This window comes from Pleurodeles waltl, chromosome 10 (assembly GCF_031143425.1).
Source record: "Pleurodeles waltl isolate 20211129_DDA chromosome 10, aPleWal1.hap1.20221129, whole genome shotgun sequence".
Taxonomy (NCBI): domain Eukaryota; kingdom Metazoa; phylum Chordata; class Amphibia; order Caudata; family Salamandridae; genus Pleurodeles; species Pleurodeles waltl.
The window spans coordinates 7,349,133-7,371,403 of record NC_090449.1 but is presented as its reverse complement, the minus strand read 5'-3'; the positions used below and the strand labels follow the sequence as shown (position 1 = coordinate 7,371,403).

Here is a 22,271-nt window from a genome sequence, read left to right as displayed (position 1 = left end):
GTACCTCATTTATTGTCTATGTGTATGTACAACAAATGCTTAACACTACTCCTTGGATAAGCCTACTGCTCGACCACACTACCACAAAATAGAGCATTAGTATTATCTCTTTTTACCACTATTTTACCTCTAAGGGGAACCCTTGGACTCTGTGCATGCTATTCCTTACTTTGAAATAGCACATACAGAGCCAACTTCCTACATTGGTGGATCAGCGGTGGGGTACAAGACTTTGCATTTGCTGGACTACTCAGCCAATACCTGATCACACGACAAATTCCAAAATTGTCATTAGAAATTGATTTTTGCAATTTGAAAAGTTTTCTAAATTCTTAAAAGACCTGCTAGGGCCTTGTGTTAGATCCTGTTTAGCATTTCTTTTAGAGTTTAAAAGTTTGTAAAAGTTTGAATTAGAACCTAGAACTAGTTGTAGATTCTTAAAAAGTATTCCAACTTTTAGAAGCAAAATGTCTAGCACAGATGTGACTGTGGTGGAACTCGACACCACACCTTACCTCCATCTTAAGATGAGGGAGCTAAGGTCACTCTGTAAAATAAAGAAAATAACAATGGGCCCCAAACCTACCAAAATACAGCTCCAGGAGCTTTTGGCAGAGTTTGAAAAGGCCAACCCCTCTGAGGGTGGCAACTCAGAGGAAGAGGATAGTGACTTGGAGGAAAATTCCCCCCTACCAGTCCTATCTAGGGAGAACAGGGTCCCTCAAACCCTGACTCCAAAAATAATAGTCAGAGATGCTGGTTCCCTCACAGGAGAGACCAACACCTCTGAAATCACTGAGGATAACTCCAGTGAAGATGACCCCCTGTTAGCCAGGATGGTCAAAAGATTGGCTTTGGAAAAGCAGCTCCTAGCCATAGAAAGGGAAAGAAAAGAGATGGGCCTAGGTCCCATCGATGGTGGCAGCAACTTAAATAGGGTCAGAGATTCTCCTGACATCCTAAAAATCCCCAAAGGGATTGTAACAAAATATGAAGATGGTGATGACATCACCAAATGGTTCACAGCTTTTGAGAGGGCTTGTGTAACCAGAAAAGTAAACAGATCTCACTGGGGTGCTCTCCTTTGGGAAATGTTCACTGGAAAGTGTAGGGATAGACTCCTCACACTCTCTGGAAAAGATGCAGAATCTTATGACCTCATGAAGGGTACCCTGATTGAGGGCTTTGGATTCTCCACTGAGGAGTATAGAATTAGATTCAGGGGGGCTCAAAAATCCTCGAGCCAGACCTGGGTTGATTTTGTAGACTACTCAGTAAAAACACTAGATGGTTGGTTAACTGGAAACGAAGTGTGTGACTATGTTGGGCTTTATAATTTGTTTATGAAAGAACACATTCTAAGTAACTGCTTCAATGAAAAGTTGCATCAGTATCTGGTAGACCTAGGTCCAATTTCTCCCCAAGAATTGGGAAAGAAGGCAGACCACTGGGTCAAGACTAGGGTAACCAAAACTTCCACTGGGGGTGACCAAAAGAAAGGGGTTACAAAAACTCCCCAGGAGAAAGTGGGTGACACTAGAAACAAAGAAAAAGAGTCCTCTGTAGGCCCCCAAAAACCAGAACAGGTGGGTGGGCCCCAAGACACAACCCAAAACAAAGGTGGGTACCAGGGTAAGAACTGGGATGCCACTAAGGCATGGTGCCACAACTGTAAACAGTCTGGGCACCACACCAAGGACACTTCTTGTCCCAAAAACAAACCCCAGAACAAAATTCCAGGGGTAACCAGTGTAGCCATGGGAGATGACTCCTCAGATGAGGAGGTCTTCATAGCCTTCAACTGGAAACAGGGCCCAACAGGTGAGTTGGAGATTCCAGAGGGAAGTAGACACTTCCACCACCTACTGGTGAATGGAATCCCAACCACTGCCCTGAGAGACACTTGTGCCAGTCACACTATTGTGCATGACAGGCTGGTGCTCTCAAACCAGTACATCCCAGGTGAGACTGCCAGGGTAAGAGTTAGCCTAGACAGGGTCACTAAGAGGCCTGTGGCTTTAGTGCCCATAGAAGTGGGTGGCACTCTTAGCTGGAGAAGGGTAGTAGTCAGTACAGACCTCCCCCTTGATTGTCTCCTTGGAAATGACTACCCAGAGGTTAGTCAGAGCCCAAGAGAGGAACTGGTCCAGTGCCAGTCCTCTCCCAAGGATTCTGGAAGTCCTGCCTCTGCAGTAAATGCAAGCAGGCCCCAGAAAAAGAAGAAAAGAAAACAGAGTAGGAGGGGTGGACAACCTTTAGCCAAGGTTACAGCAAGCCAAGGAGATTCTGCTCCAGTAGGGGAGAACTCCAAAAATGGCCCTGATAAAGTCCAACCTGACCCACAAGAAGTCCTGGCTAGTCAGGCAACTGTTAAACCTGAGTGGGTGGCTCCTCAGCTAACAGAAGAAAGAGTGGAAGAAGGGTGTTTACTACAAGATGTGGTAACCCCCCACTCCAATACAGCAGACAGGCAACCTGAACCCAAAGAAGCCTGTAACTTAGCCCCTTCCCTTTTAGGTGAAGAGCTAAAGGTGTGGTTCTGGGCACTGACAGCTGTCAGTGGCCTCTGCTGGGTGTTAGCCTTTATGGCTGCACTATCCTTAGCATGGTGGTCTGACCCCATGCCAAATAGCAAGTTAGGCCCCCTGACCCTATTGGTCATGGTGGGGTTACTCCAGCTCTGGGTAACCTCTATGGGTAAGCTAGGGGTAACCCTGGCCAAGATAAGATTAGCAGAGGTGGATACCTCTAAACCCAAAATAAAAAGAATGGGTGGAGACATTGAAGAGGCAGACAAGAGGCAATTCAGACTAGGTCCTATCACTGTGGAAGTGGGTCAGTTCCCCAAAGGGAATGACCTGAACAGAAGGATGTAAGGCAGAGTAGGCCCTGCAACTAACCAGCCTATTTCTCCTACTCTTCCTCGCCTGACAGACTAGGAAGACTCTCCCAGCTTGGGCTGAGTCTCCTGGCCTGTAGGCTGGGGGGGGCTTGTGTAAAGAAATGGCTCCCTGTTGCAGTTACCCCCCACTTTTTGCCTGATACTGATGCTGACTTGACTGAGAAGTGTGCTGGGACCCTGCTAACCAGGCCCCAGCACCAGTGTTCCTTCACCTAAAATGTACCATTGTATCCACAATTGGCACACCCTGGCATTCAGATAAGTCCCTTGTAACTGGTACTTCTAGTACCAAGGGCCCTGATACCAAGGAAGGTCTCTAAGGGCTGCAGCATGTCTTATGCCACCCTAGAGACCCCTCACTCAGCACAGACACACTGCTTACAAGCCTGTGTGTGCTAGTGAGAACAAAATGAGTAAGTCGACATGGCACTCCCCTCAGGGTGCCATGCCAGCCTCTCACTGCCTATGCAGTATAGGTAAGACACCCCTCTAGCAGGCCTTACAGCCCTAAGGCAGGGTGCACTATACCATAGGTGAGGGTACCAGTGCATGAGCACTGTGCCCCTACAGTGTCTAAACAAAACCTTAGACATTGTAAGTGCAGGGTAGCCATAAGAGTATATGGTCTGGGAGTTTGTCAAACACGAACTCCACAGCACCATAATGGCTACACTGAAAACTGGGAAGTTTGGTATCAAACTTCTCAGCACAATAAATGCACACTGATGCCAGTGTACATTTTATTGTAAAATACACCACAGAGGGCACCTTAGAGGTGCCCCCTAAAACTTAACCGACTATCTGTGTAGGCTGACTAGTTCCAGCAGCCTGCCACACTAGAGACATGTTGCTGGCCCCATGGGGAGAGTGCCTTTGTCACTCTGAGGCCAGTAACAAAGCCTGCACTGGGTGGAGATGCTAACACCTCCCCCAGGCAGGAGCTGTGACACCTGGCGGTGAGCCTCAAAGGCTCACCCCTTTGTCACAGCCCAGCAGGGCACTCCAGCTTAGTGGAGTTGCCCGCCCCCTCCGGCCACGGCCCCCACTTTTGGCGGCAAGGCTGGAGGGAACAAAGAAAGCAACAAGGAGGAGTCACTGGCCAGTCAGGACAGCCCCTAAGGTGTCCTGAGCTGAAGTGACTCTAACTTTTAGAAATCCTCCATCTTGCAGATGGAGGATTCCCCCAATAGGGTTAGGATTGTGACCCCCTCCCCTTGGGAGGAGGCACAAAGAGGGTGTACCCACCCTCAGGGCTAGTAGCCATTGGCTACTAACCCCCCAGACCTAAACACGCCCTTAAATTTAGTATTTAAGGGCTACCCTGAACCCTAGAAAATTAGATTCCTGCAACTACAAGAAGAAGGACTGCCCAGCTGAAAACCCCTGCAGCGGAAGACCAGAAGACGACAACTGCCTTGGCTCCAGAAACTCACCGGCCTGTCTCCTGCCTTCCAAAGATCCTGCTCCAGCGACGCCTTCCAAAGGGACCAGCGACCTCGACATCCTCTGAGGACTGCCCCTGCTTCGAAAAGACAAGAAACTCCTGAGGACAGCGGACCTGCTCCAAGAAAGGCTGCAACTTTGTTTCCAGCAGCCTTGAAAGAACCCTGCAAGCTCCCCGCAAGAAGCGTGAGACTTGCAACACTGCACCCGGCGACACCGACTCGGCTGGTGGCGATCCAACACCTCAGGAGGGACCCCAGGACTACTCTGATACTGTGAGTACCAAAACCTGTCCCCCCTGAGCCCCCACAGCGCCGCCTGCAGAGGGAATCCCGAGGCTTCCCCTGACCGCGACTCTTTGAACCTAAAGTCCCGACGCCTGGGAGAGACCCTGCACCCGCAGCCCCCAGGACCTGACGGACCGGACTTTCACTGGAGAAGTGACCCCCAGGAGTCCCTCTCCCTTGCCCAAGTGGAGGTTTCCCCGAGGAATCCCCCCCTTGCCTGCCTGCAGCGCTGAAGAGATCCCGAGATCTCTCATAGACTAACATTGAAAACCCGACGCTTGTTTCTACACTGCACCCGGCCGCCCCCGCACTGCTGAGGGTGAAATTTCTGTGTGGACTTGTGTCCCCCCCGGTGCCCTGCAAAACCCCCCTGGTCTGCCCTCCGAAGACGCGGGTACTTACCTGCAAGCAGACCGGAACCGGGGCACCCCCTTCTCTCCATTCTAGCCTATGCGTTTTGGGCACCACTTTGAACTCTGCACCTGACCGGCCCTGAGCTGCTGGTGTGGTGACTTTGGGGTTGCCCTGAACCCCCAACGGTGGGCTACCTTGGACCAAGAACTAAGCCCTGTAAGTGTCTTACTTACCTGGTTAACCTAACAAATACTTACCTCCCCTAGGAACTGTGAAAATTGCACTAAGTGTCCACTTTTAAAACAGCTATTTGTCAATAACTTGAAAAGTATACATGCAATTTTGATGATTTGAAGTTCCTAAAGTACTTACCTGCAATACCTTTCGAATGAGATATTACATGTAGAATTTGAACCTGTGGTTCTTAAAATAAACTAAGAAAAGATATTTTTCTATATAAAAACCTATTGGCTGGATTTGTCTCTGAGTGTGTGTACCTCATTTATTGTCTATGTGTATGTACAACAAATGCTTAACACTACTCCTTGGATAAGCCTACTGCTCGACCACACTACCACAAAATAGAGCATTAGTATTATCTCTTTTTACCACTATTTTACCTCTAAGGGGAACCCTTGGACTCTGTGCATGCTATTCCTTACTTTGAAATAGCACATACAGAGCCAACTTCCTACACCTTTTACACAGGAAATGGGGTGTATTATATGATGTGGTTGTGCGACCTCACCGTGTAATACACTTACCAACCCCTTCAGGTTCAGTGGGTTTCATCTGTAAACTCCCCCGCTCAACCTTGGGTAGCTGTGGTACGCATTGAGTAGCAAGGCTTACACAGAGATCTCGAGACCTTCCTCTCGATCAAGACCGGTACCTACTTGGAGTAGAGTGCCGGGCCGCCATGAGCTTTATGGACCGCTCCCTCAAAGCCTTCAGGTGCATGGCCCAGAACTCGGAGCACGACTTTGGGTCGTGGTCGCGCTCGCGACACCACAGACAAACCTGATGAGGATCTGTCACTAACATCGCACGATGACAGTCCTCGCACGGCTTAAACCCGGTCTTCGGGGGCATCCTCGAGGCACCAAAGTTCTCACAAACTCGACAAAACGGTTGAAGTTGGTCAAATAAAAGACCCGGGAAGCGCTTCTCCGAATTGGCGTTTGGCGCAGAAAGAAAAGAACTGACGTCACTGTGCCAGGGCAACGTCTATATACTACTCCAAACGTCATCACGGCAACTACGATGCCAACAACGCCCGCGGAGTCGACAGACGCCACCTACTGATGCGCAAGGGTATTGCTCGAAGAAAAATCTCCGGATCCAGTCTGGCGCCTGGGGTAAAATTCTAAGGTAAGGAATCTGCAACTAAAATATGTCTCTACCAGATATTTTGTTACCGAAGGTAAGTAACTTGTACATCAATACAACACTCAAGAAATCCAACACTAATTTATAAAAATAGACTCTATTTTTATAAGTTATTAGACACTGGAACTAAAAAGATCCATCAAAGGGTTCCTGAGAGATACATTTTACAAGCAGTAGTAACTCAGTTTAACTCCACTTCGAACAAGCCTTGGCGGAGTCAGTGAATTAGACACTTTAAAGCTTTTTTCCAAGAAAACTTAGGTAAGTGTCACTACGGTTGGTTAAAAGTACTTAGGGTGACCACCTCTGGTAGGGAGCTAGTCAGAGGTACCAGCAAGATCCTCAAGAACAGGTACCTTCATAGGGGAATCAGTCCTTCAGCATTTCCAGGCACTTTATTTGGGATGCAATGGATTCTTATGGAGTGGTACTGATGAAGGATGATTAAGATGCTCTAAGGATGCTGTGGATGAGATGCAGGGGGTGGGGGGGGGGGTCTTCCTTGATCTACGAGATGTTGAGGGGTGTCCGGTTGCAGGGTTGACATCCCACAAAGTCCTCTCTGTTTCGGGTGAAGTCTAGTCGCCACTAGACTACTAGTCGCCTGTTGTCGCTGGCTCAGGCCTATCCTTCCTAAGTCGATAACTCGCCTTCTGAGGATCCCAACAGCTCTCCAACAGCATTCCTGGGCTCGTAAAACTCTGGTGCAGATCTGCAAGTCTGATTTTTGGTGTCCCGAACTGCATGGTGGCTGTGGTTGTGGCTTGAAGACTGAGTTACCAACTTATCCCCCCAGCAGGCTTCCTGAACTGTTGCGTCCCTGTGATGCGAACAGGAGGCCAGTCGGCTGTCCCTAGGAGTTGCCTTGACTGGACCCTATAGACCGCTTCTCCTTGAGCAAAACACTACAGGCACACAGTCCTTCTCTTTCCTAGCCAGCAGATGCAGTTGTTAACGGTGCAGCCTCTCTTCACCAGTTCCTCGGTGCAGCATGGCAGTCGTCCTATGTTACTTCTTCCAGTTCGATTGAAATCTGAGCTCTAAGTGTCAGAGGTGCCCTGTTTATCTTCAGAAAATGCCCTCATGGTAGGATGCAGTTGGTAGCCAATGGGCTACCAGGTTCTCTCTCTCCTGATGACCACTTCCTTGGAAGTGTGGCATCTGGCTATCCCAGGACACACCATTCTGTCCACTCCCAACATGGCAAGACCCCTTTCTTGACTCTGAGCTCTGTAGCCCACCTCCAGATGTGTCGCTACCAAAGGGCAACACACCCCTGGAGAAACTGGTTTGACAACGGACTACTCTCCTGTCCCCAGTCCTAGCCTGTTTGTCTATCTAAACAATAGAGCAGCCTCACTCCAAACTGTTACTCAATTGCCCTTCAAAAGGGGCTTCTCCTTTGTAGCTCACCTGTTGGGCTAACATAAGTGTGTCTCCCTGCAGGAAGGAAGTTACACCTCTCTCTCTCTCCCCTATGGGGGCCCTGTTGTCTCCTTTCCTGGGAGTCATTAGTGTTTCCCCAGCAGGGCAGAAAGCTGTCTTTAGGACATGCCCGTGTACATTGTGAAACAGGCACTGTAGACCGTGGGAAACTAAAGTGGCAACTTCTAAAGTTTCACTTTGCCCACCAGTGACATTAAATTTGATTAAGCCAATAAATCCGATATAATGTACTGATTCTTTTTATGCCAAACAGTAACAACCATAGTATGTTTCCCTTTTAGAAGTTAATAGGGCTGGGGAGCCAGCGTGTAACCTTATACTTGCCAATGGGGCTACTAGCACAGTAAAAACAAATTAGGTTTCTTTTACTGCTGGAACATGTGAAAGTACAGGTTCCGCTTTTTAACATGCATCACCCTGCGATAGAGCTTGTTAAACCTGCCATAGGGGTGACTTGCATACATTAAAAGGGGAGATGTGGGGCTTTGCCATTACTTTAAATAGCAAAGTCAAGTTATCAGTTTTACACTGCCCTTCCAGTCTGCAGTGGCAGACTAGGAGCCGTGTTTTAAGTTGCCCCCACTCAGGGTGGCACAACGTGCTGCAGGCCCTCGGTACCTACCCCTGGTACTAAGTACTAGGGTCTTTCACATAAGTTAGGCTGTGCCAAATGGCGACAAGCCAGTTAACCATGTAAAAGTTTAAGGATCAGAGCACATAACTGGAGTCCTGTTTAGCAGGGCTCAGGCGTTTCAGAGCCATTGCACCAGTACCTAGTTGTCAAAAAGGGGGCAAAAAGTTGTGGCTAAACCTGCAAAAAGCCTATTTCCTTTCAGGTCTCACTATAAATGTCAAATCTCATCTCCAGCAACTTCAGAAACAAGCTTTTCTCTTGGCCGTCTTGCAATCGGTCACAGGGAGAGAATACCCCAGCCCTGCCAGCGTGTAAGTGTTTCAAGCTCTCCTCCCTCTTTTTTCAGCTAGAACGTCTGGTAACAGTCAGAACGGTTGTGTCTGCTAGGCACGAAGGCCTCCTGCATCACCGTAATCCCTCATGCCAGGTTACAGATGTGTCTGTTGCATGCGTGCCTAACAGCACAATGGCCACAAGCTGAGGTTCATTGGGAGGATCTAGTATTAATATGAGACTGTACGCATCACTTTTTGCAGTGTTGGAACGCCAACAACCTATTGCAAAGTCGACCCTTCTTGGACCCTGTGCCACACACAACCATTACAATGGACACTTCTCACAGGTTACAGGAGCTCACTAATTCAAGGGGTGTGGACACGCAATCAACAGGCTTTCCACATCGACTACTCAGAGTTGTCAGCCATTCAGTTACATTACTACTTCTGATCTAAGACAAAATGATATTTTTCTGGACGGACAACACAGCTGCTGTGTTTTACTCCCTACAGCTCTCCTCTCTAGCTCAGAGCATTTGTCGGTGGGCTATACATCACAGTCCATCTACTAATGGAGTACATACCCGAAGTGGACAAAAACTTTGTAGACCTGCTCAGCAGGCTGCATCAACAAGTCCACAAATGGGACCTCCACCCCAAGACCTTCTCCCATACATCCACTATTGGAAATTCCTCCACATAAACCTGTTGTCCACCGCATAAACCACAAAATGCCAAAACATCACTTCCAGGTTTCCACCCCCACAGTCAATGGATGAAAAGATCAGATAATTGCTTGTGCTTTTCCTCCTCCCCTACTTCTTCCAATCGTGGTTTGTAGGCTTCAGTTTAAACATCCCTCACTCATCCTAGTAGCCCCAGCCTGGGACAGGCACTTATATACTGCACTGTCAGAGCGAAGGCCTTCCGTAAGACACAGCAGATTTGTGCCTCTTTCTCTAAACCACACAGAGGCCGTGCCTTGACTACAGCAGATATAGCAAGTTTGTCGGCCAAGTGCATACAGACATAGAAGACCTCTACAAAGGAAAACAACTTGCACATGTCCAAGGACACTAGATGGCAGGAGTATGCACATTATATGAAACTACAGCACTAAATGCCACAAACAGGTGCGAACAGTGTCAGTAACCTTTTCCTTCCAACTCTAGAGAGGTGAAACAAGCTTATGCGGATAGCATCTCATCTATGTTCAAAAGAAAAACAGTCCGGACTGTCAAAGCATTGTTTGGAAGTATTTCCTTGTCTTTTATAGACAACTGCCCCAGTGATGTCTTTGAATGAGTACAGTTGAAGAGCGTTTAATCTTACAATGGGATGAAGTTAGCGGGCACAGGGACAGTGTGTGGCAGTAATCAGTCCCTAAGTGAAGGAAATGTTGCTGTGTTGAAAAAGTAATGACAATATATTCAGAGGTTAATGCATGCCCCCCTCAGACCACAAGTCTTTCTGCTGCTAGGTGTGTTCCTGTTGGGATTGAAGGGCCCATGTACATACATTTGCACTTCAGTGGTCTGTTGACATGGAGTCCTTTCTTCCGGGCATACAGTTCACCGCTCACCTCTTTGGAGGGGGCATTGCTCTGTTAGCAGTTCATAAGATGAGGAATCTGCAAAAGTATCCTTCAGAAGAATAAGTTGCTTACCTTTAATGCTCTTCCTGGTAAGCTCTTATTTTTGGCAGGATTTTGGTGTGAACGTGGACTAAGAGAAAAGATTCGATCAACGACTGTTACATATTTTGCTGTATATTGCGTATTAGTTACATATCTCGTTTAACTTGCATTATGCTGTAAAACTAGGCTTTCATATTTTAATTAAGCCTTTAAAATTAAGTGTGGATTTATTTTTGGGGGGGTATTATAAATTCACTAGGTAATAAGTTAATTTATGTACCCTAAGTTTTTGTGACTTTCTCCTGCAGGATTTAATTGTTTCCCAGTACTTGTTATTAAGTTGTTGTAGTAGAAGCATGGGCCATACACTGTCCATTCCGTCTGCGTAGTGCAGTAAGTTGGTCCATATCTGTGCTTGTAGGAGTACCAAGGAGGATCTGCTGGGCCTTTCTTTCAAATGTAATAAAGTTTGATGGTGAGGATCCCGAGCTTCGGGCACATACTCCGTTACTGAAATCTCACACTGCAGGTCAGCTCTTTAACAGAAGGGATTTAGGACTAACAGTAAGCCCACACTAAGTTAACTAACCATCAGTTGTCTACTCTGGATTTTACATTCTTGCCCTGGGGTGGAACCAGCACAGCTTCCTGTCACTTTAGCAGTTAGATTTTTTTTGTGTGAGGGAGGGCTGTAATGGGGCACATCAGTGAAATAGGGCAGACACACCTTGGTGACCTGCACCCCAACAAAGATGCATGGAAATCTATGCCAACCTTTCTCTGCCTGCAATGTTTTGCATTGTCTCAGGTTGATAATAGGCTTACAGTAATTATTTGGGTGTATGGACGGTTGTGTATCCCGCCAAAATCATGCTTCTTGTTACTTGATGGATTTTAACTATTTGCCTTTTGGAGTCCTCATCGAACGATCCTTAATGAAAGTTTCACAGCCCTGCTTCATAAAGCAAACTTCCAAACTGTAGTTGTGCATCCTGTTGAGTTATGAAGCCTCTCAATCTAATGTAGTCCTTTTTTTCCCACCTGCAGCCTTCACAAGTCGACTAAGTGGGAACAGAGGCGTTCAGTACACCCGCTTGGCTGTGCAGCGAGGAGGCACCTTCCAGATGGGTGGGAGCGGCAGTCACACTAGGTAAAGTCGAAGAAATCAGCATTACTGCAGCCATGGATAGGCAAGCAGTTGTTACAGTACTCTGGTCAAAGGACGGAGGTTTTTCTGTCTCACCCCATGATTCAGTGGATTTTTCTCATACTTTGATTTACTGGTGTGTTCCTTCTTTTGGTGTCGTGCCTGTACCTGATTAGTCTTGTTATGTAGGTAATTTTCAGAAGGATGGTACTGCATTAGTACACGCCACCAGACTGCATTGCTATGTGCACCAGGATAACCACTTTGCAAAGAAATGTATTTTTGAGATTTTCCCAGATTAACTGGTCAGCAGCCGCTCCAAAATGTTGACGGTGTCTTTTATGATTATTGGTAATGATGTAAGCTAGGTAATGGATTATACGCTTTTTATTGGTGCCATTTTGATCTTAAAATATAGCCTTTTCAGTTCTGTGAATAATTCTGCAAAGATATTATAATTTAGTGACTGTAGGACATTTAACGGAAGATACCAAAACAAATCATTTATTTTGAAAAAAGGCAAGGTAAGGTGTTCTTTGACATAGGTTTGAATGTGTGTACGTTTTTATACGGTTGCTGTAAGGATTCCCAAATCTGTACTATCCCATAAAGTACTGCTCTGTTAGGCGTATCTTTTTTTTCTTTTAATTAGCAAAGGTTCTCGAGCACAATCTGAATACTTTAGCCATTTCTTCCACTGTAAAACAATTGCACTTATACTTTTGTTGACTGTTTCATGTCGAAGGGCATTAAGTGATTGTGTGTTATTTTTTCATAGAGGTTTGCAGGAAAGTTCCCTCTTTCTTGGCATGGTTACCCCCATTTTCTGCCTGCTGTCAGTGTGTTTGACTGTGTTCACTGGGATCCTGCTAACCAGGGCCCCAGTGATTATGCGCTCTCCTCCAAATGTAGTTGCTACTAACCTTTTCTCCACACAATTGTCATACTGGTGCCCCCATGTAACTCCCTAGCGGTGCAGGTAGGCACACGGGGGCTTCTCGTGACAGCCACCACCTGGGCAAGGCAGAAGGTCGTCTGGGGGGGTCACTCCTGTGTCGAAGTTCAGTTCCTTCAGGTCCTGGGGGCTGCTGGTGCAGTGTTGGTTCCAGGCGTCAGGTCCCTTGTTACATGCGGTCCCGGTGAGAGGGAGCCTCTGGATTCTCTCTGCAGGCGTCACTGTCAGGGCTCAGCGGGGTTGTCTCTGGTTACTCATGGGCTCACAGTCGCGGGGGGGAGGTCCTCCCTGAGGTGTTGGTTTTCTGCAGGTCAAGCCGGGCCGTCAGGTGCAGAGTGTAGAGTCTCACGCGTCCGGCAGGAAACTAATTCCTTGGAAGTTGCTTCTTTGTTGCAAAGAAGTAGCTGGTTTGGATCAGGGCCGCTGTTCACAGGAGGTTCTTGGTCCAGTAGTCCAGGGCAGTCCTCGGAGGCTTCAGAGGTCGCTGGTCCCTGTTGGATGCGTCGCTGGTTGCAGGTTTTCGAAGTTGGAGACAGGCCGGTAGGGCTGGGGCCAAATCAGTTGTCTTCCTCCTTCTCTGCAGGCTTGGAGGTCAGCAGTCCTCCTCCTTTCTTCAGGTTGCAGGAATCTGATTTCTTGGGATCTGGGGAGCCCCTAAATACTGAATTTAGAGGTTTGTTTAGGTCTGGGAGGGCAGTAGCCAGTGGCTACTGTCCTTGAGGGTGGCTGCACCCTCTTTGTGCCTCCTCCCTGTGGGGAGAGGGGCACATCCCTAATCCTATTGGGGGAATCCTCCAAACTCAAGATGGAGGAGTTCTCAAGGCAGGGGTCACCTCCGCTCAGGACACCTTAGGGGCTGTCCTGACTGGTGGGTGACTCCTCCTTGTTTTTCTCATTATCTCCTCCAGCCTTGCTGCCAAAAGTGGGGGCGGTGGTCGGAGGGTGCGGGTATCTCCACTAGCTGGGATGTCCTGGGGCGCTGTAACAAAAAGGGTGAGCCTTTGAGGCTCACCGCCAGGTGTTACAGTTCCTGCAGGGGGAGGTGAGAAGTACCTCCACCCAGTACAGGCTTTGTTCTTGGCCACAGAATGACAAAGGCATTCTCCCCATGTGGCCAGCAACATGTCTGGTGTGTGGCAGGCTGGCAGGAACTGGTCAGCCTACACTAGAAGTCGGGTGTGCATTCAGGGGGCATCTCAAAGATGCCCTCTGGGTGTATTTTACAATAAATTGCACACTGGCATCAGTGTACATTTATTGTGCTGAGAAGTTTGATACCAAACTTCCCAGTTTTCAGTGTAGCCATTATGGAACTGTGGATTTAGTGTTTGACAAACTCCCAGACCATATACTCTTATGGCTACCCTGCACTTACAATGTCTAAGGTTTTGCTTAGACACTGTAGGGGCATAGTGCTCATGCACATATGCCCTCACCTGTGGTATAGTGCACCCTGCCTTAGGGCTGTAAGGCCTGGTAGAGGGATGACTTACCTCTGCCACAGGCAGTGTGGAGTTGGCATGGCAGTCTGAGGGGAGTGCCATGTCGACATAGTCCTTTTCTCCCCACCAGCAAATACAAGCTGTGAGGCAGGGTGCATGTGCTGAGTGAGGGGTCCCCAGGGTGGCATAAGACATGCTGCAGCCCTTACAGACCTTCCCTGGCATCAGGGTCCTTGGTACCAGGGGTACCAGTTACAAGGGACTTACCTGAGTGCCAGGGTTGTGCCAATTGTGGAGACAAAGGTACAGTTTAGGGAAAGAACACTGGTGCTGGGGCCTGGTTAGCAGGGTCCCAGCACACTTTCAAATCATAACTTAGCATCAGCAAAGGCAAAAGGTTAGGGGGTAACCATGCCAAGGAGGCATTTCCTCACAATATATGTATGTTCGATGGCATTTGTAGCTGCAGATACACATGCTATGCATAGCTCTTCCGACATCTAGTGTTGGGCACGGAGTGTTACAAGTTGTTTTTCTTCTAAGAAGTCTTTTCGGAGTCACGGGATAGAGTGACTCCTCCTCCTGGTTACACTGCGCATGGGCATTGACTCGTTGGATTTTCTTTCCGCTGTCTGGTTCAGGCGTGTTTCCTCTCGCTCCGATTTCGAATCGGAAACCTTAGACATCTCATTTAATCATCTGTATTGTTTTGATCGCATTTCCATCTAGCCTTGATCCGATAGTACCGTCTGGATTTAGATTTCGCCCTTCTGGGTGCGTGCTCCCGACTCAAGCCTACCGCGTGGAAGCCTGATGGATCGGACTCCATTTCGAATCTGTCCTCTGTGCCCTATACAGACCAACACCTGGTCTGTAATCTGAGTCTTTCTCCGGACCACCGAGAAGACGATTGTGAGGCCTGTCGATCGTTTCGATCCAAGAAGAGCTTGCGTGAATGGAGAGCCAGAAGGTTAGAGATGGCGTCAAAGTACAAAGCATCTTGACGTCATGGAAGAACAGGTGCAGACAGCGGTCTCCATCTGATTCACCCACTCCGAACAAGAATTGGAAGAAGATAGGCCTATCACTGCCGGACAGCACGTGAGAACGTCTGCCCCTACACCCATATACAAGAAACCATCAAAGGCCTTGGGTACACCACTACCAGAAGGCCACGGTTCAACCCGAAAAAAGACTGTAGTCGACCAACCTTCAGGTTCAGCGCCGAAAAAGGCCTCTTCTCTGTCCACATCGGAGTTGAGTAAATCTGTAAAGAGTTCTGCCTCTGACTCGAGTAAGTGTCCTCACTCCTTGGAGTCAAAGCCTCGATGCCCTGCTTCGGAGCCGAAACAACAGACTCCATTTTCATGACTGAAAAAGCTCCAAACTTCAGAACCTAAAAATTCTTCTTATACAGAAGAACAAGGACTTTCGAGCCGTCTCTAACAGAGTTCGAAATCAATGCAGGAATCTTACAGACCTTCTGATGAGGACACTGAAATTCAGCCTATTCTGGACGTTATGGATGAAAGACAATCCAGAATCCACATCCACAAAGAGACTGGTAGAATTGTTACTGCACCTTCTTTGAAAACCAAAAGAAAGCTGGCTTTTCAGGACGAATTAGACACTGTTCAACCACCAGCAAAACTTTATAAGCGGAAGGAGAAACCAGTACCTGCCCCTACTTCTCACTCCTCATTCACCACAGCTTTCCTTTTCACCTCCACCCACTAGCCCAACACTGTTGCCTTCACCAACGCATTCACGATACTCATATGGGGATTCAGTGGATCCTTGATCTCTACGACCCAGATTCTATTCCTGACAATGATCCTGATTTATACCCCTCCAAGCCTTCTCCACCAGAGGACACTACTGTATATACGCAGGTTGTTTCCAGGGCAGCTGCTTATCATGGGGTGCTCATGCACTCTCTACCCCTACAGGAGGACTTCTTGTTTAACACTCTGTCCTCCACTGTAGGAAGTTGGCTCTGTATGCACTATTTCAAAGTAAGGAATAGTATGCACAGAGTCCAAGGGTTCCCCTTAGAGGTAAGATAGTGGCAAAAAGAGATAATACTAATGCTCTATTTTGTGGTAGTGTGGTCGAGCAGTAGGCTTATCAAAGGAGTAGTGTTAAGCATTTGTTGTACACACACAAGCAATAAATGAGGAATGAGGTATCCATTGCTCATTAACATATGAGTATATAATATACTGCTTTTCTAGTGATATCGTGGGACTCCCACTTTGGGGAAGATTCAAGCATGTGAATCTGTGAAAGATGCCAATACTGGAGAACTGTAGTTACAGGTAAGTAACTTGTTTTCTTAACCATTATAAATGTGTTTTTCTTTAGCTTCATTATCGCACCTTAATGACACATTTGCAGAACTGAAGAATATACTAGAAACGTGCATTTGAAGGAACCACAGTGACTCACTTGTATGATGTTCTATAGCATGTTATGTTGAAATAAACAGATTCTGCGTTGATACGGTGATCACAACACTTCACTGTTGGTCATAGTTCACATCAAGGTCCTCAGCGTCTGTGGCATTTTTCCTGTTATATGCTTCTCAAAGTCAAGAACTCAGATGGTCAATCAGCTAGTCAACCTACATGAAGCAGTGAGTGAAGAAAGGGAGGACAGTCCTTCACCGTCAGAGCAAATAGACACTTTCACGGAAAATGTCGTAGCACTTCTCAACTGCAGCCACACCCTGTTCAGCATCGCAACCATTGTCTGTTACGGGGCCTCCTCAGGAGGATCAAAGGACAGAGCAGCCTCTAGGGAAAAGACCTAGGCTCAAATCTTTTCACAAGAGACACTGCATTAGTTAAGACAAAGGTGTATGTCTCACCCTGATGCATACAATGATTTCTGAAGCTAGTGCATGTTTCCCAGTCTCCCAAGTCACGTGACCTAGTAAAAAACATACAGAGGGCTGTGCGTCACAGGAAGGAGGGCTGGGGCTACACGGAGTCTGAAGATCCCTTGGAGGAGATGCCATCAAGCCTTGGTAGCTGCAAGAGACTGCACAGGGGTACTGTTCTGCGTGGGGAGGCAAGGGCTTGCCTACACCAAAGTTGAACAGCTGGCAGAGAGGACCACCACCCGTGATGCAGGATTGTGTGCATCTCTGCTTTTAATATTTGCACTGTATTTTAATTATTTAAATTTTTAGTTTGAAATGCATTATACTTTTACAGCATTTGCCGAATAAAGATTCTTTGACTGACTGAGAGGAGATCCACTCAGCCGGTTGTCGTTGCAGATGGTGCCTGGAGATGTAGGGCAATTGCTCCTTCACCCCAATGGAGATTCCTTCTTCCTTCTCGTGCAGGCTTAAGACTTGCCGCCCTCAGAGGATGCACAGCCGGGGAAATGTTGCAGAAGCTGGAAGGAGCCGTAGAAACAATGTTGCAAGCAGTGTCTTCTGCATGGATGCAGATTGTCGGTTCCTGGAGGATCCAGTCGAAGTAAAAGTTGCAGAGGCGTCCTGGTGTAATCTTACAAGCCGAATCTGAGGACCCATCCCAGAAGGGGACCCCAAATAACCCTGGAAGGGGGATCGGTCACCTAGCCAGGTGACCAATTGGGAGGGGGCTCTGACGCCACCTGCCTGCCTGACCTGGCCACTCAGATACTCCCAGAGGCCTCTTCCTACTTGGATTCAAGATGGCAGAATGAAGGCAACTTCTGGTGGAGCTCTGAGCACCACCCCTGGTGTAGTGATGGACAAGGAAGTGGTCACTTCTCTTTCCATTGTCCAGTTTTGCGCTAGAGTAGGGACTGGAGGTCCCTGAACTGTTTCAGACTGGTTTATGCAAGAAGGGCACCAAATGTACCGCTCCCAAGCCATGTAACTTATTTCCAAAGGCAGAGGGTGTTAAACCCCCCCCCCTCCCCCACCCCCAAAGGAAATCCTTTGTTCTGCCTTCCTGGGCTTGAACTGATCAAGCAGCAAGAGGGCAGAAACCTGTCTGAGGGGTGGCAGCAGCTTGGGCTGCCTGGAAAACTCCAGAAGGCTGGTAGGAGCAATGACGGGGGGTGTTCTCTAAGAAGCCCCCAGAGTGCATGGAATCATACTTCCAATACTGGCAACAGTATTGGGATATGATCCCGACATGTTTAATACCAAACACGCCTAGGTTCGGAAATACCATTATGTAGCTGGACATAGGTAGTTACCTATGTCCAGTACACACACAAAATGGCATCCCCACACTCATGAAGTCCATGAAAATGGGGCTGGTGTTCTTGGGGGCACCTCTGCTCATGCAGGGGTGCCTTTACACACAGGTACTTGCTGCTCTCTGGGCTAGGAGGACCTACCATAGGGGTGACTTACAGTGACCTGGTGCAGTGACCTGTAGTGAAAAGGGTGCATGCACCCTTTCACGCAGGCTGCAATGGAAGGCCTGCAGAGAGGTTTTGCATGGGCTTCCATGGGTAGCATAATGTGTTCTGCAGCCCATGGGAGACCGCTGGTGCCCCAATGCCCTGGGTACCATATACTAGGGGCTTACATGGGGCACCGGAATGCCAATTGTGGAGTGTAAAAACCATGACCAACTGAATTTAGGGAGAGAGCGCAGTCACTGGGGTCCTGGTTAGCAGGATCCTAGTGAACACAGTCAAAAACACTGACAGCAGGCAACAAATGAGGGTAACCATGCCAAAAAAGGGTACTTTCCTACAGCGACCTGTGGTCAGTACATGAGTGAAATGGCTTCCCTGCACTTAAGTCCAGCACATTGGTACTGGAGTTTCTGGGGGCACCTCTGCTCATGCAGGGAGGCCCTCACACACAGGAAACCGCACCCTACCCTCTAGGCTAGGAAGGCCTACCATAGGGGTGACTTAAGGTGACCTGGTGTAGTGTTCAGAAGTGAACGGGTGCATCCACCTTTTCACGCAGGCTGCAATGGCAGGCCTGCAGACATAGTTTACATGGGCTCCCATGGGGCGCATAATACATGCTGCAGCCCATGGGAGACCCCTGGTGTACCATTGCCCTGGGTACCTAAGTACCATATACTAGGGACTTACAGGAGTACACCAGTATGCCAATTGTGGGGTGTAAAGGGTACCAAAGTAACCAATTTTAGAGGAGAGCGCACAATCACTGGGGTTCTGGTTAGCAGGAGCCCAGCGAAAAGTCTAAACACACTGATAAGCAAAACGTGGGGGTAACCATTCAAAAGTGATTTTCCTACACAGAGGGCTTTGCTTCCGACGGTGTGAACTGACATCAGAACAAAATTGAAGTTGAGCAGGAGTGCAAGTTATATGGTGCCCCTGACATTTTTTATGGACCCAACGGAGAGCTGCATGACACCTATCTGCACACAAGGGAATTGCTGAGAAAAATCTCTCAATCCAGTCTGGCACCTGGGGAGATTTACAAAATGAGGAATTTGCTGTTAGCTAAGGTTTCCACCAGAAAAAGCATTACCAAAGGTAACTCGTTCTTTTGGATCAACAAAGCATGTCTGAACCAGACAGCGGAAGAAAACCATCTAACCATGGAGTTGATGGTCATGCGCACTGCCAAGTAAGGGAGTTAATCGCTATACCTTGTGACTCAAAAGACTTCTTTATACAAAACCAAGTTGTACAAGTCTGAGCCAAACTCTAGCTTGCAGGAGTATGCAAAGCATGTTAATTTACAGCCCTGCATGCCACAAACGGATGCTTACAGGGTAGGTCACATTTGCCTTACTTGCTCCCTTGAGGTATTTGACTCTTCGGACATCTTGTTCAGGTTCAGCGAATGGGAGATGATGTACAAGCATTCCGTGGTTTATAATGTTCTCTCTGCCATATAGTAGCTGTCGTGCATGAAAGGTCAGACAATGATTCTTTTTTTAGCTGTACTTATCTCAGCTAGCAGGAAAGGCCTACATAAAATATCAGTTACAATTGTGGGGTTGTTTGAGATGAGTTAAGCATCACCACATAATACATCTGTTCCACTGCGTTATGTCAGTGCCTTGTGTTTGTGTTTTCTTTTTTTTTTTATATATATATATATATTCTAGTCTGCTTAACGTACTCAGTGAGGCTGAACCTCTGCTTTGTAGCCAGCCACTGCAGCTGTGCCTGTGTAGTTGTTGATCATTGTTATGTATTTGATTTATTTGGTAAAATGGTATAATGTTCACAGCTGCTGCCTCTTGCTCTGCTTTTGCAGGATTGTAATCTCACTATTTTTACACTGTTATAGACCCTCTAGCAGTAATGTGGACAGCCTCCTGCGCTTGAGAGGACGACTCCTGCTGGACCACGAAGCCCTCTCCTGCCTCCTGGTCCTCTTGTTCGTGGATGAACCCAAGCTGAATACAAGTAGACTTCACCGTGTCTTACGGAACCTCTGCTACCATGCGCAAACACGCAATTGGGTTATCCGCAGCCTTCTGTCTATACTGCAGCGCAGCAGCGAGAGTGAACTGTGCATCGAAAGCCCCAAACCCTCAACCAGCATGATTGATGAAAAGGGCAAGAAATCAACTAAGGCTTGCACATCATCGAGCACAGAGAACCGACCGCTGGACCTCTTGCACAAAATGGAGTCCAAAAGCTCCAGCCAGCTCTCTTGGCTCTCTGTGTCCATGGACGCAGCGCTCGGCTGTCGGACTAACATTTTCCAGATCCAAAGATCCATGGGGCGCAAACACACAGAAAAGCACTCTGGTTGTGGTTCCACTGTTCACATTCATCCACAGGCAGCCCCTGTGGTGTGCAGACATGTTCTTGACACACTCATACAGTTAGCCAAGGTAAGGTACTTTCAATAGGTGTATAAATGGATTCCGAGAGTTGAGGTCCGAATGAGTGAAGTTTGTGCAGCAGTGTGCTTAAAACTGCCAATGGTGGTTGACTTTGGGGCTTTAGATGTTTTTAGAAAACAGGAGTTAACTCATGTCCTAAACTGATGTTGCCAGATGAGGTCCCTCTTGCCATGCAGTACAGCCATTGGCAAAAAAAATGTTTTAACTAATATGAAATGTCTTTCTTGGCTGGGTTGAATTGTCTCTTCAGCTACAGCATATCAATTCTCTGCCTTACTTGTGGTTAAGTACACATCATTGGATTAAAGCAAAATGAGGGTAGGTTGGGAGGGGGTGTTTAGGACACCAATATTTGATAAGGTTCATGAAATTACTTCCATCCCTGTAACCTTCTACACTGAGCACTCAGTGAGGCAACCACAATGATATTCAAAGACAATTGGGCTCCCTTTTAAAATATTTCTCCTGTCTTTTTTATGTTTATGGACTTAGGTTACTGTCATATTTCAACTCTGGGCTCGTGGAGACTGCTAAACTGGTCCATGCGCACACACTCAGACCCTTAAACATGGAGAATTATTTTTGGTTTCCCTGTTTGACATGTGGCCAAAGCCACAACAGAGTTGGAGAGAACAGCACTAGTGGTATAAAAATCATGTGACATTTGTGAGCTGCAGCGTGGATTTGCACTGTTCACAGAAGTGGCTTTAAAATATTGCATCGTGGTTCTATTGCTGCTCTGAGCTGCTGTAGGCAAACACTGTCGAAGACTTGTTAGAATAAACCCCTTTGACGTTTTCAATGCCTACTCATAACATGAGCAAAGTCACTTTTCATTAGTGCATAGAAACCCCCCAAAGCTGAAGATCCTTAATTTATAAAAAAAAAAAAAAATGAACTGAGACTATAAAAGTCTACTCTACCTTTCTCTGTCTGCAGTAACCTGAATGCTACAATCATCTTCTGATGAAGCAGCTTTTTAGTTGGCTAAAATTTGCTTTAACTATAAAACCTCCAGACGCCTTTTGTGCTTAGGAAACTGCTACAAAACTTTTTCACACTGCTTTCTCCTCAGTACTAAAAACAGATTCAGTATTGAACTAATATTTTATTGCATAGTTCATTTTATTTCTGATGTTGACTTACAACTGCAAATTTCCCTCCTTTAGAATATCCCCAAGTACCAGGCTGGATCCAGAACATTTTTCAGCCTAGCCCCTGTGTGACCGTAGCTGGTTTTGTGCAGCTCCATATCGACTCCGCTCTTCCCCAGAAGTGACTGCAGGACCTGCATATAAATGCCCCTGAGTGTGCAGACACTCGTTCCTTTCTTTCTGTGACTTTGTTCATGGGACCAGAGGTATCTCCCTATTTTCTTTTTACTCGCCAGTTGACAAGCTTTTTTTCCATTCCAGCATGCAAGGGGGTATGTCCCCCTCCTAAAACAACAGGGTTTAACCTGACAAATGTCTGTAATGAACCCCCTTGTGGTGTTCCTCTGGTGTCTGGATCAGACCACAACTCCCAAGTCCTGCAGGGAGCGTGTTCTTATGAAATT

General features: G+C 47.3%; 1 protein-coding gene across 10 annotated transcripts in view; it reads left to right on the top strand.

Moving 5' to 3' along the window:
* The window catches only part of HUWE1 (HECT, UBA and WWE domain containing E3 ubiquitin protein ligase 1), a 1,403,674-nt gene that overhangs the window by 1,135,752 nt on the left and 245,651 nt on the right, over positions 1 to 22,271 (top strand). For all 10 annotated transcript variants that reach the window (XM_069209338.1, XM_069209335.1, XM_069209339.1 and 7 more), the window contains 2 exons: positions 11,414 to 11,516; positions 20,149 to 20,701. In XM_069209338.1, the coding sequence (XP_069065439.1) occupies positions 11,414 to 11,516; positions 20,149 to 20,701 (656 nt within the window). The remainder of the gene's footprint in view (positions 1 to 11,413; positions 11,517 to 20,148; positions 20,702 to 22,271) is intronic.